The sequence below is a fragment of the Balaenoptera musculus genome, chromosome 10, assembly GCF_009873245.2.
Source record: "Balaenoptera musculus isolate JJ_BM4_2016_0621 chromosome 10, mBalMus1.pri.v3, whole genome shotgun sequence".
In the NCBI taxonomy this organism is placed as follows: domain Eukaryota; kingdom Metazoa; phylum Chordata; class Mammalia; order Artiodactyla; family Balaenopteridae; genus Balaenoptera; species Balaenoptera musculus.
Window position 1 is genome coordinate 52,001,434 of NC_045794.1, and position 12,519 is coordinate 52,013,952.

At 39.4% G+C, this 12,519-nt stretch overlaps 1 protein-coding gene across 1 annotated transcript in view; it reads left to right on the forward strand.

The window, feature by feature from the left end:
• Window positions 1-767: 767 nt before the first annotated feature.
• TBC1D30 (TBC1 domain family member 30) overlaps window positions 768-12,519 on the forward strand; it is an 88,715-nt gene continuing 76,963 nt past the window's right edge. The window contains exons 1-2 of the mRNA XM_036867391.1: window positions 768-1,218; window positions 5,956-6,120. Of these exons, the coding sequence (XP_036723286.1) occupies window positions 780-1,218; window positions 5,956-6,120 (604 nt within the window). The 5' untranslated portion in view covers window positions 768-779. The remainder of the gene's footprint in view (window positions 1,219-5,955; window positions 6,121-12,519) is intronic.

Here is a 12,519-nt window from a genome sequence, read left to right on the forward strand (position 1 = left end):
CTTTTGATTTTACTGATAGAATCAGCTGCATCAATTTATTAATTTTGCCTTCTCATGACACGTATTAAATCCTCATTCTCTGTTAGGTCTTGTGCCAGGGCATTAGTTGATTTTAATCCAGTACTTTATCTTTCACCGAAGGAAAAAAGTTCACAGCGTTATTAAATCTCAAGTATATGCCAGGTCTTCAGAAAAGTTGTCAGAAACTAAACTAAGAAAGCCTTTAAAGGCGCCCAGATCAGGTGGGAAGGTGAGAAGGGCTGGGCATTGTGCCCGGAGTAGATGAAGGAGGGAGCTCCCGGCCTCGGCCTATTGTTGGGCGCTTAGAACTCTACCGGGCACTATTTCGAGCTGGTGGCTGAATAGGATGCTAGAGCTGCCCTCTTCTTGAGTTAATCACGTTCATAAAAGTGAAGGTGGCAGCAGCCAGAGCGCCCTTCCCCCTCCGGGCTAAAGGCTTCATCCTGATTCGTTCTGGCCACATCCTGCTCCTGGACGCTCTTCAGAGATCGCTCCCGAGCGTAGGCTGGCCTCACCTGTTGCAGGTGTCTCCAGGTATCGAGAGGCGTGGCCGCCGCCCTATCCTCCCCACCCGGGGCCGAGGGGAGGCGGCGCGCGTACAGACCCGGGGGGAGGTCGGGCGCTTGGGGGATCCGGAGGTCGCTGGCGCTGCGCCCGGCCCAGGACACCCCCAGCGGGGCCGAGGCCGCGCCTCCTCCCGGAACTGGCCGGCGCGCCGAGGCGCCGCGGGAGCAACGGCGGGAGGAGCGGCGAGAGCCATGGAGGTCCTGCCCGCCGGCGGGGGCCGGACGGGGCTCCCGCAGCCTGAGGTGAGGCCGGAGGACGCGGGGCCCAGAGTGCCCCTGGTTGTAAACCTGCGAGGGGCGCCCCCGGCGGAGCGAACGCGGGGCTCCCGGGACTCCTGGGAAGGCGAGGAGGACCCGGAGCCCGGCGAGCCTCGGGGCAGCTGCACGGCGTCCCTGGTGAGCGGGTTGCTCACCGAGCTGTACAGCTACACGGAGGAGGAGGAGGCGGCCGGCGGGGGCCACGGGCCCGGGGGCCGCCAGCGGCGCCGAGACAGCCTCGACAGCTCCACGGAGGCCTCGGGCTCCGACGTGTTCCTGGGCGGCCGCGCCGGCGCCGGCGACTCCGGTGTGCTGCAGGAGCTGCAGGAGCGGCCGAGCCAGCGGCACCAGATGCAGTACCTGTGGCAGAAAGGTGAGGGCCGGGGGGAGGGGGTTCCCGGGAGCTTCCCGGAGCCGCGCCCCCGCTGGGACAGTCCGCGCTCTCCGGCTCACCAGTGCGCACCTGTGCTGATGGGCCGTGCGCCCAGAGGTTAAGTTTGGGACGTCTCCTTTGATCTGGCGCGGCTGGCCACAGTGTCACGGATTCATGACTAAGTTCTTATTGTCCCCCCATCCCTTCTCGAGTTGTCGAGTGAAGCATCGGTTATCGGAATGGTACCAACGGGTCTCCCCCCTCCCCCCGTCCCCCATCCTCCTTGTGTTTGTGGAGGCCCAGGGGGAGAGGCAGTCCAGGTTCTAATTTCACCAGAACAGCTGTTAAGACAGGTTTGGAGTTTCCGATTTGTCTATCTGAAGTTACTCAGAGGGCTCTGGGAGAATAGAGGCGACTCTTGGGGCTGGTTTAAAAAAAAAAAAAATCCACTTTTTAAAAATTTTATCTTAAATCCGCCTTCCTTGGCCACACCACTGGGAGAGTGTTTAACTAGTGAGGCAGAATAATTCAATAATGCAGTTTCTAAGCAGAACGTGTGAAATCCATTTCTCAGAACGTCTGGTTTCAAGAAGCTCACTAGGTGGATTTTTTTCCCCCTTGGGTGGAGGATTAGTGGAGGGCCCTAGGGCGTTGTCATTATCACAGCATTTAACTGCCGGTACCTTCAGTTGGAGAGGTCGATCCCAAAATGGCCTTGGCTTTGGGGGGAGAGGCTAATTTGGTTTCTTTTGTTATCAGACTCTGATGCTGTGTCCTAATTGAGATTTTTTTTTTTCCTCAACTGTTCATAATAGATTTCCTTTCAGGCACTTACAGAGTTATTACAGTTGTCTTTTTGTATAGATATATCAAGACCTCAATTTACAAAATGAAGTGAGGTGTGGAAAAATATGCTAAGCCACTATAACATTTCTTGAGTTAATGTCCTTGTGCTAAATTACCAGGAAAGGGAGGAACAAGAATACTATGGATGGGTCTCCTGTCTCCTATTTGTAAAGTCAGTCCAGCTGGTGCCGGGATGGGGTGGGGTCGGGGGGCGGAACCTAACTAGAAAAGGAATAAATTTGCCTGCTTTCTGAAATCTGTGTAAACAGCTTTCAGCTTCCTCTTTTGGCTTCCTGGTGAGGATTTTTTTCCCAGCTGATTGTTACAAATGGCTTCCACCTTCCTCCCCGCCCCCCCCCCCAACCCCTGCCTGGGACTTTAGCTGGAGTTGTGCTGTTTAATTTTATACAATTATTTGGCTGTTCTGAGTGTTTATGCCAAGAGTTCTGCAGGGCAGTAGTTCTTTCAGAATCCAACAGAATCAATTTTGAAGACTTATGATTTGGCTTTCTGTTTTTTACAAGGTTACTTACTTTTCATTACGGAGAGAATTTTGTGGATTAGTGATTTCCTTTTGGAAGAGGAAATTTGGCAAGCTAACGTTTAAGGAAGACGTCACAGTACAGCTTTGGAAATACAGATTTCAAATAAGTGACCACTCTACTAATCATTCATAAGACCTGTAAGAGTCAGTTTTGCCCAAGTCTCAGTCTTTCTGCATGGTCAGCTATCTGCTAATCTCTTCTTTCCTTGTAGTCGACCCTATTAGGATGTACATGGTGCCATATTATGATAGTCCTACACACACAAACACACACATAATACCCCTTTTCCTTCATCGATAAACATCATTAGAGTACTAAGAATAAAGAATCAGGTAATGGAAACAGCTGTCTACTTAAATAATTTTACAGATTAGGTTATTTGATTTTTTTCAGGGTCAAAAAAATATCCCTCCTAACATAATATGTAGTTAAGACTCTCTTATAATGTAGATAACCTGTGTATTAATTCGCTGTTCCCTCTGTTAGGGATTTTGTTGTAGCACCTATTTAGATATTTAGCATGTGTGGGTCGTTTATTTAAGTGAGGCACCAAAATGGTTTCTCAGGAAGTCTAAGCGCTCTTTTCACTGTTGTCATTAAGGGCGTGAACTTTGGAGTTAGAAAGCTTGAGTTAATATCCTGCCACTGTTCCTTACTAGTTGTGTGACCTTGGGCAAGCTCTTTAACCTCTCTGAGTCTCATTTTCCTCACCTACAAATAGGGATAATAATACTACTACTTCATAGTCAGGCAGAGAAAAAAAAATTATATCACTTATATGTGGAATCTAAAAAATAATACAAATAAATTTATTTACAAAACAGCAACAGACTCAGACACAGAAAACAAACTGATGGTTACCAAAGGGGAAAGGGGGTGGGGAGGGATAAATTAAGAGTATGGGATTAACAGATACGCACTACTATATATAAAATAGATGAACAGTAAGGATTTACTCTATAGCACAGGGAACTATATTCAGTATCTTGTAATAACCTATAATGGAAAAGAATCTAAAAATATATATAACTGAACCACTTTGCTGTATACCTGAAACTAATACAATATTGTATTACAATACAATACAATATTGTATTACAATTACAATACAATGTTGTAAATCAACTATACTTCAGTAAAAGAAAATGCTACTACTTCAGGGCTGTAGTGAGAGTTATGTAAGGTAATGGGTGTGAAGTGCAATAAATGTGAGATATTGTTTTTATTATTATATACACTGGAATTCCTTAAAGAGGAAATTGTCCAGTTTGTCAGTTGATGATCTCATTTTTCCTCATTTATTGAACACTGTGTTAGGAGCTATGGCTGATGCTGTGGGACATAATAAAGATAAAGGAGACCTTATTTCTGTCTTCCAGATATTTATATACCAGCAGATGTTGCTGTAAAAGACATTTTCAAGTTCAGCTCTGAAGATTTTTCCTACATTGGACAGTACATATCATTCAGAAAATCACAGAGCTCTAGGTATCTGAAGAGTCACCGAAAATGACTCTTTTGTGGAAGGAAAGTGTAATTGAATATAAGATGATGATATCCCTATCCCTTTTGTTTCTGTTAATAGAGGGAAAAACTTTAAACATTCGAATTTGCTCTATTTGAAGGAATCTGGGATTGAAGAGTCTCTGGTGTCTTCTTGTTGCTCGATTCCACATTTAATTATCCTAAGAACCCAAATGTTTTCAATTAACCTAAGTGTGTTCTTACTTCTCATTATATCTCACCACATTTGAACTCAAGGTGAGAGAAATAGCTGGCTGTTGTTTTCTTCTTCACAGTAATTCCTTATTCTTACTTTAGTGCTCTTTATATTAATGTTTATAAAGGCTATTCACATTTGTTTTTCAGAATAATCTTGTAGAATTTGAGACTTGGAGCACTGCGTTGCCTGAGATCACACAGATAAATGGATTGATCCAAAGGCAATCCTTTTTAACTCAAGGTCAAATGCATTTTCCATAATGAGGTCAATCAAGTATGACAGCTGTTAAAGCAACCCTCACCCACTTCTCTGACACAGACCCGGACAGTTCACTTCCTGTGATCTCTGCAATGTTTTTCTTACTTTTGCACACTTCGTTTGTTCTCTTCTGATCCTCTCTAGTTTCTCCAAATCCCTTTCAAAATGAGTAGATCCAGGGCTTCCCTGGTGGCGCAGTGGTTGAGAATTTGCCTGCCAATGCAGGGAACACGGGTTCGAGCCCTGGTCTGGGAAGATCCCACATGCCGCGGAGCAACTGGGCCCGTGAGCCACAATTGCTGAGCCTGCGCGTCTGGAGCCTGTGCTCCGCAACAGGAGAGGCCGCGATAGTGAGAGGCCCGCGCACCGCGATGAGGAGTGGCCCCCACTTGCCGCAACTGGAGAAAGCCCTCGCACAGAAACGAAGACCCAACACAGCCATAAATAAATAAATAAAAAAAAAAAAATTAAAAAAAAAAAAAAAAAAATGAGTAGATCCAAACCCCACACAGGACCTCTAACGAGGGCCTAGCCTGTGCCACGCCGAGTGGAAGGCTTTGCCTGCCTGGCAGGTCACAGTATGGTGACTAATGAAGTACGACATTAGTCATACTAATATGCAGTATGACAAACGAGACTCCCAAATTGTAATGATTATTCGTATAAATGTTGTGGTCACTTCTGATTCCCAAGTCTTTTTTCATTTGTAGAAAAACTGCTGTTGAGAATATTAGTTTTATAGATGCGAACTGTCTTTTATTTATCTGTTTGAAGGACGTATTTTCTACCATATGTGAAGATGAAATGTTGTACTCAATGTCAAGCTATGAGAAGACTGTGTATTTAAAACAAAACCATTATCACTACATTTATCTATATTAGAAAATGTGGTAATATTACTTACTTTTAACTGATCATTTACAAAAGTGAGTGCTTTTAAAAAACATTCGTTATCAGCTGTTAGATTTATCATTGATTTAACAGACTAAAGATTCTTTTCTTGTAAGCTTACCATCTGAGCACTTTAATGATAGAAAAAATACATGCCAATTTTAAGGCAATGAAACATAAATTTGAAACCAGAGCTGGATATCATAAGAGTCTTTGCTTACATGTTACAAGTAGCCTCAAGAATAAAATTTTCTTACAGTCTTTGCATGGACAGGGCAAGAAATATTAATACAAGAGTGACTTATTTCATCAGAACCTTTTAGCTGAATGTTTACATGTAATCCTGGGTGAGAATCCAGGATTACTTGGTTTAAATGGATATTCCAGAGATTTATCTCATGATTGGTATCACATTGGAATTTGTATTCCTCTCAGGGTATTTATTGTTCTATTTTCCTTTTTCTTTACTGATAGACACAAATGAACTGAAGATGATCCTTGGAGAGCTAAAGTACAGGATTGGCATTCAATCAGCGAAATTACTTCGGCAGCTGAAGCAGAAAGATAGGCTTGTGCACAAAGTACAGAGGAACTGCGATGTTGTGACGGCGTGCCTGCAGGCTGTGTCTCAGAAGAGAAGTAAGTGCTGGATTGGGGTAAGCCCTTTTGCCACGTGGGACCGGAATGTTAGTGAAGCCATGCCAGTAGTCATTATGCTTTTGAATATATGTATTGAGAAGTTTTAAATGGAAGTCTATACCTTCAGAACTAAGAACGATGAACAACTCAGACAGCTTCCTATATTTTTCAGTTAAAATGTATATGACATGTCTGATGTTACAATGTAGTTAGTTTTATTCTAGATTTGAGGTAGCACTTCACTTTGACAATGGTTATTTTTGCCTGATGCTACATAATGACTAAAATCTTTATTTTTAAAACAGCAGCAAAGAGACACAACCTAAAAGGCATGTCTCTACTTTCTTATGCTGTGTTGCTCTAATAAGTGAATTAAACAATTGATTTAAAAGAAGGAGACTCTTGGAACAGGATCTTACAACTTGCTCTGAAATCTGAAGAGGACAAAATATTTTAACAAATTAAACCTGTCTCGTGGGTAATCCATTCATAAGTAAGAGATGCATGGTTTATTAACTGAGTTAAAAACAAAATATTAACTTACTAATCCATGTTAGATACTGGATATAAAAGCTTGTGAATTGATTTTTTAATTCTCCATGCAAGAGTTTTATGTTTTATTCTGCTAATGTTTCCCTATTTTTGTTTTTTATTTTTTATTAACATGCAGCGCGGCAGAACAGTATGTTCAGGTATGGTAAACAGAGGCACGATAATGTGTTTTGACAGAATGCCCGTGGCAGCTTTTTAGGTGCATGTGAAAGTTGCCTTTTCTTTTTCCTTTACCCTGTCACATTTTGTATGTAACGTGACACTTCATAGAGTTTTTTTTTAAATTCCAAATGAAGATGTGTCTGTTTTCGTAAAACAATTTTTAGGGCTTGATTAGCTTCAGATAATAAAATTAATGACTTAAATTCCATTCTTATGTTTGTTATTAAAAGAAAATACTGTTTTCTTCCTCTCCTTTTATTATATCACTGTTATCCCCAAATTATTATTATGTTGTTTACTGAGGAAGGTTTCAACCTAATGTGTATTAAACGGAATACTTCTTTATTGTTATAATGATGTAATAGTCCATACAAGAAGCAGGAATATAATTGAGTAGACTGGTTTTGAATAGGGTTTTCCCCAGAGCCAGACACTTGTCTGAAATAGGTAGAGATATATAGATATACATGTACATATATAGATACACATGTATACCATATAGTACATGTATATCTGTATATGTGTATGTATACAAAAAGTTGTCATGTGTTATAAGTATTTGATATTTTTCCATGGATTCTGGTTGATTCACTAGTGTCCAGTAAAAATGGTATTATTTTCCCTTTTTATTTTGAAATGTTTTGATTTTGATTTTTCTCTTTTCAACTGTGTTTTCATCTTCCCATTGTTTGTACCAGAAGTTAAAAGCACAAAGTGGTAAATGCATGGATTTGGATGTGTGGGAAAGTATAAGGGGGGGCATTGGAGCCAGTGTCAGGAGACAGAGAGGAATGTCAGGCTAGCACAGGATCACAGACTGGTAATTACCAGAGACTGATAATCATTTAGAATTTCACTTTGCTTGACTGATGAAAGGACCGGCTTTTATGTCTTTTTAGAAAAATGTGTCCACATGCCCCCGATTTAATTTGTGGATTTGTGGGTGCAGCATTCCTATGTATTTTAGATTTTTGTCTCTTTAAATCCAGAGTTTTGCATGTCAGAGAATATGGGGTTAATGGCTCCTTTCCTTGGATTTCAGTTCTTACCTGGGTAATAAGACTCTATTAAATGGAACAGAATGGGTTTTTTTTGTTGAATTAAGAAATAACAGTGTATTAGAATTATCATTCTCATCATATGATAAAGTATTATGATGTAGACGTTGTTAGAAATTTGACTAAATGGTTATTTATCCATTTGAGAACTCCAGAGGTTAGATTTTTTAAAAAATTAATTAATTAATTAGTTTATTTTTGGCTGCATTGGGTCTTCGTTGCTGCGCGTGGGCTTTCTCTAATTGTGGCGAGCGGTGCCACAATTCTTTGATGCGGTGCGTGGGCTTCTCATTGCCGTGGCTTGTCTTGTTGCAGAGTGCGGGCCGTAGGCGCGCAGGCTTCAGTAGTTGTGGCACATGGGCTCAGTAGTTGTGGCTCGCGGGCTCTAGCATGCAGGCTCAGTAGTTGTGGTGCACGGGCTTAGTTGCTCCACGGCATGTGAGACCTTCCCAGACCAGGGCTTGAACCTGTGTCCCCTCCATTGGCAGGCGGATTCTTAACCACTGCGCCACCAGAGAAGCCCCAGAGGTTAGATGTTTAGTGACTAAATGCCTGATTCCAGTAGTTACCCATTTGTCCTCTTTCCTCAAAGTCAACTAATAACAAATATGTTTAATTAGATTAGTCACTGAACTTTCAGTTTAGTGGTGACTGTCAGTGATGCATTGAATTACAGCATACGTGTTGAATTGTTTGTATTTAATGTGCAAAAGTCAGATAACCCCTATTTTCCCCTCCATATGGATTCAGTGCTTACGATTCTTTCTGTAAGTGACTTTTCCCCTTTTATAACATGCTATAGAATTAAACAATTTTCTTTTTACATGTACATGAAATATTTTTATTGTTGTTAGTTTTACAAAAACAGGGTCATATTATAGAATTAAACAATTTTAATCTTTTATTAAAATGGATTATTTCCTGTTGATACACCAAAGGGGATATATTAATTTTGAAATAAGAATCATAAGTGGATGATGATTCAGAAAGTGTGGATTATGAACCAAAATGACTAGATCATTTTTATTTCTAACACAGGTGATGCAACTGCTTAGACTTTTTGATTTTCTACACCAAGCCTTATGGTAGAATCCCTTTATTTTCAAACTGGGGTGAGAATAAGAGCAGGATCAATATTTGCCTTATAGAACAGCAGATTTTTTCCCTAAATTTTACCGTTTATCTAAGGGTAACCATAGTATAACCACTTCAATATTAATCTTAAAATTAATAATAAGAATGGTATCAGCAGCTACTATTCACTAAGTATGTGCTTTATGTGAAAGTGTTGGTTTTATCTCTCATAGCAATTCCAAAAGTATATTGTCTTTAGGCACATTTTATTGGGAAATTGAGATTCAGAAAGTTTAGGTAGTTTGCCTAGTGGTTGAGAAGGAATTTGAAGATAGATATCTCAAAACTTCACTCTTTGTACCGTAAACATAAGAGGGGTCTGCTTTTTCTTAGCAATTAGATTGATACTTCTATAATACTGGATTACTGTTGGAGCAATAAGAAATTTGTAACATACGAAGGATATAATACAGAGTTTCAGGTTTATTAGAATATACTGCTTTAGCATAGTTTGCATGTGAAGTAAATATCTTTTCTTGGCCAGCTGGATTATGGAACAAATGTAGTGTGGTGGGCAGGAAAATCTACCCAAAGGCATTAAGATGATGGGAAGAATAAGGTGAATATTTGGCCGGGAGTTTGATTCTGATGTTAAGATTTTTAAGTAGTTTGCTTATCCCGTGGTTTAACTATTTTTCCTGAAAGCAGAAGGGAGGCCATCTTAATGATCAGCATTGCCTAGTTCTACAGTTTTCTGCATTGGTACATTAAATGTTTGTTATGCTAGTTGAGTTTGTGAAAGGTGTTATAGATCAAGTGATAAAATCTAGCGGTGGAAAACTGAAAAGAGAAAAGCATGAAAAAAAAACGTGAATGTAAATGGAAATATTATCTTTATTTTAGCCTGGTCTATAAGTACAGGAATTTTAGGCAGCTTATAGACTCATTTTATTAATGTGTCCACCCTGGCATCCTGATAATATGATTAAATCTTGCTATCATAAATGCCTGGTAGAGACTGATACTTTGTCAAATAGTGAGTGGTCTTTGTTCTTCTTTTTCTATGGGTCTCTTCTCTACAGTAGTACCTTGTCCTCTGCGGCAGAAGAAGGAATTTGTGTGACCCTGAGTTTGATATCACTGACATTCAACATTTTCCACTAAGAAACAATTCTCATTGTTTTTTAAAAAATTATAAAAGTAATGCACTCAACCAGCCATCTACTCCTAGGTATTTACCCAAGAGAATTGGAGATGTATATCCCCACAAAAAATTGGTACATGAATGTTCATAGCAGTTTTTTTTATAATAGCCAAAAAATGGTAACAACCCAAATGACTGTCAATGGATGAATGGATAAACAAATGTGATACATCCATATGATGGAATATTATTCAGCCATAAACAGCAGTGAAGTTACTAATTCATGTTACAACATGGATGACCCTTGAAAACATGATGCTAAGTGAAAAAAGCAGGCACAAAAGTCCACATACTTTATGATTCTATTTGAAATGTTCAGAATAGACAAATCCATAGAAATAGAAAGTAAATTAGTCATTGCCAGGGCTTGCGAGTAGGGAGAATAGGAAATGACTGCTAATGGCATGGGTTTCTTGCTGGGGTGATGAAAATGTTGTGCTGTCAGATAGCGGTGATGGGTTTGTTTTTTTTTTTTTTGTTTCAAAACAATTGATTAAAAAAAGCTATAATTTGATGATCATTATAGGTGGATAAAGGGTACATGGGGCTTATTGTACTATCTTCTGTACTTTTATGTATGTTTGAAAGTTTCCATGATAAAAAGTGAAAAAAAAATTGAGTTCTTGTACAAAAATATAGAACAAAGTGGCTCATACCATTATGATTTGTGTATGATTCATACATGTTACAAGCAAAATAACATGTTGCCTGAAAATACTACCAGAATATAATAAGGAGAAAAATGCAGATGGGTGAATTCCTAAAAATGCCACACATCCACTGGTAGCTACAATTTCCAAATTCAATACATCATTCCCAAGATAAGTTAAAAGGCAAACATTTTAAAAGGAAGGTCTGAAAAACATACATTTTTCAAAGGATCACCTGCAAGTTTAAGAATTCTGTGAATATACTAAAAATCACTAAATTGTACAGTTTGAAAGGGTGAATTTTATGGTATGTGAATTATATCTTAACAAAAAGTGTTAAAATATAATAATAAGGAAACTTTGGAAAATACAGAAGTGTAAAAAGAAGAGGAAATACCATTTTCTAAAGACAGTCTCTTAATGTTTTTGAATTTTTATTCAAGTGGTTTTTTAATATGAAGTTTTTCCAAAGTCGGTGTACTGTATAATATTTCTGTATCCTGCCTTTTTCATGTAACATATTATAAGCTGGTGCCATTGGCATAAATTATTCATAAACATAATTTTGAATGATTAATGCACTATTTTTCAGTCTACTATTGTGCTTTGTCACCACATTGTAATAGTGACGAATCTTCTTTCAGTTGTGAGTACAGAAACACAACTCAAACTGATTTAAGCAATAAAGGAAATTGATGGGCTTACATAATTAAAAGTCCAAGGATGTGCCTTCAGGTGTAGCTAAGTCAGGTAAATACAGGTGCTCAGAGAGTATCTGTAAGAATATGACTTCATCTCTTAGCTGTGCTTTCCTCTGTATTGGACAACACCAAAATGGCCAACAGCAGCTCCAAATCAGCAAACTTACCAAAAAGAACATCTTTTTCCGTACCTCCAGAAAGTCCCATAATTCACTTTCCTTGACCTAGTTGGGTCACATGCTTACTAAGACTCAACCCTTTTTTTAATGTATGTAAGAAGGTGTTAAGGTGATAAGTGCCATAGGGGAAAAAAAAAAGCAACAGGAAAAGGCAGATTTGGAGCGGCCAACAATTGGTGTTGGTGTTGTCAGTCCTTTAAGTTTTAACTCTTCTAGTGAGTGTTTTAGTGGCTGCGTGATTTTCATTTTCATTTTGCTGATTACTAACGTGGTTCAGCACCTCTTCATATGTTTACTGGCTAATTGTCTCCTAAGAAAAGGATTGTCTCCTTTTTCTTATAGATTTGTAGGAATTCTTTATGTATTCTGAATATGAGTCTTTGTCAGATACATGTGATGCAAATACCTTCTCCCACTTTTTTGGCTTGCATTTTCACTCTCTTAAGAGTGTCATCTAGAGGGCATCTATGAACATTCCATTGGAAGTCATTCTTTCCTATCAGGCATCTCACCTGCTGCTTTGTGTATTTGGTCAGATTTCTGGCATGTTTTGTTTCCTGTTGTTTAGTAAAGGTGCTGTTCCTGGGATGTACTAAACCAGGTGATTTTTTTTTTTGATTTTTTTTCCTTTTGATTTAATATACTGAGAAAGAAATGGGACTGTTAAGATCCATTTTAGGAGTGGTGTGTGTATTAAATAGCTATTCATTCTGGAACACAAGGACAGGATTGTAATAAAAGGAGATGGAACAGTTTAAAGAAAAAAAGTGTCGTTTGATGAACGAGAGTTCTTAGTTTTTATGTAGTCCAATTTACTAG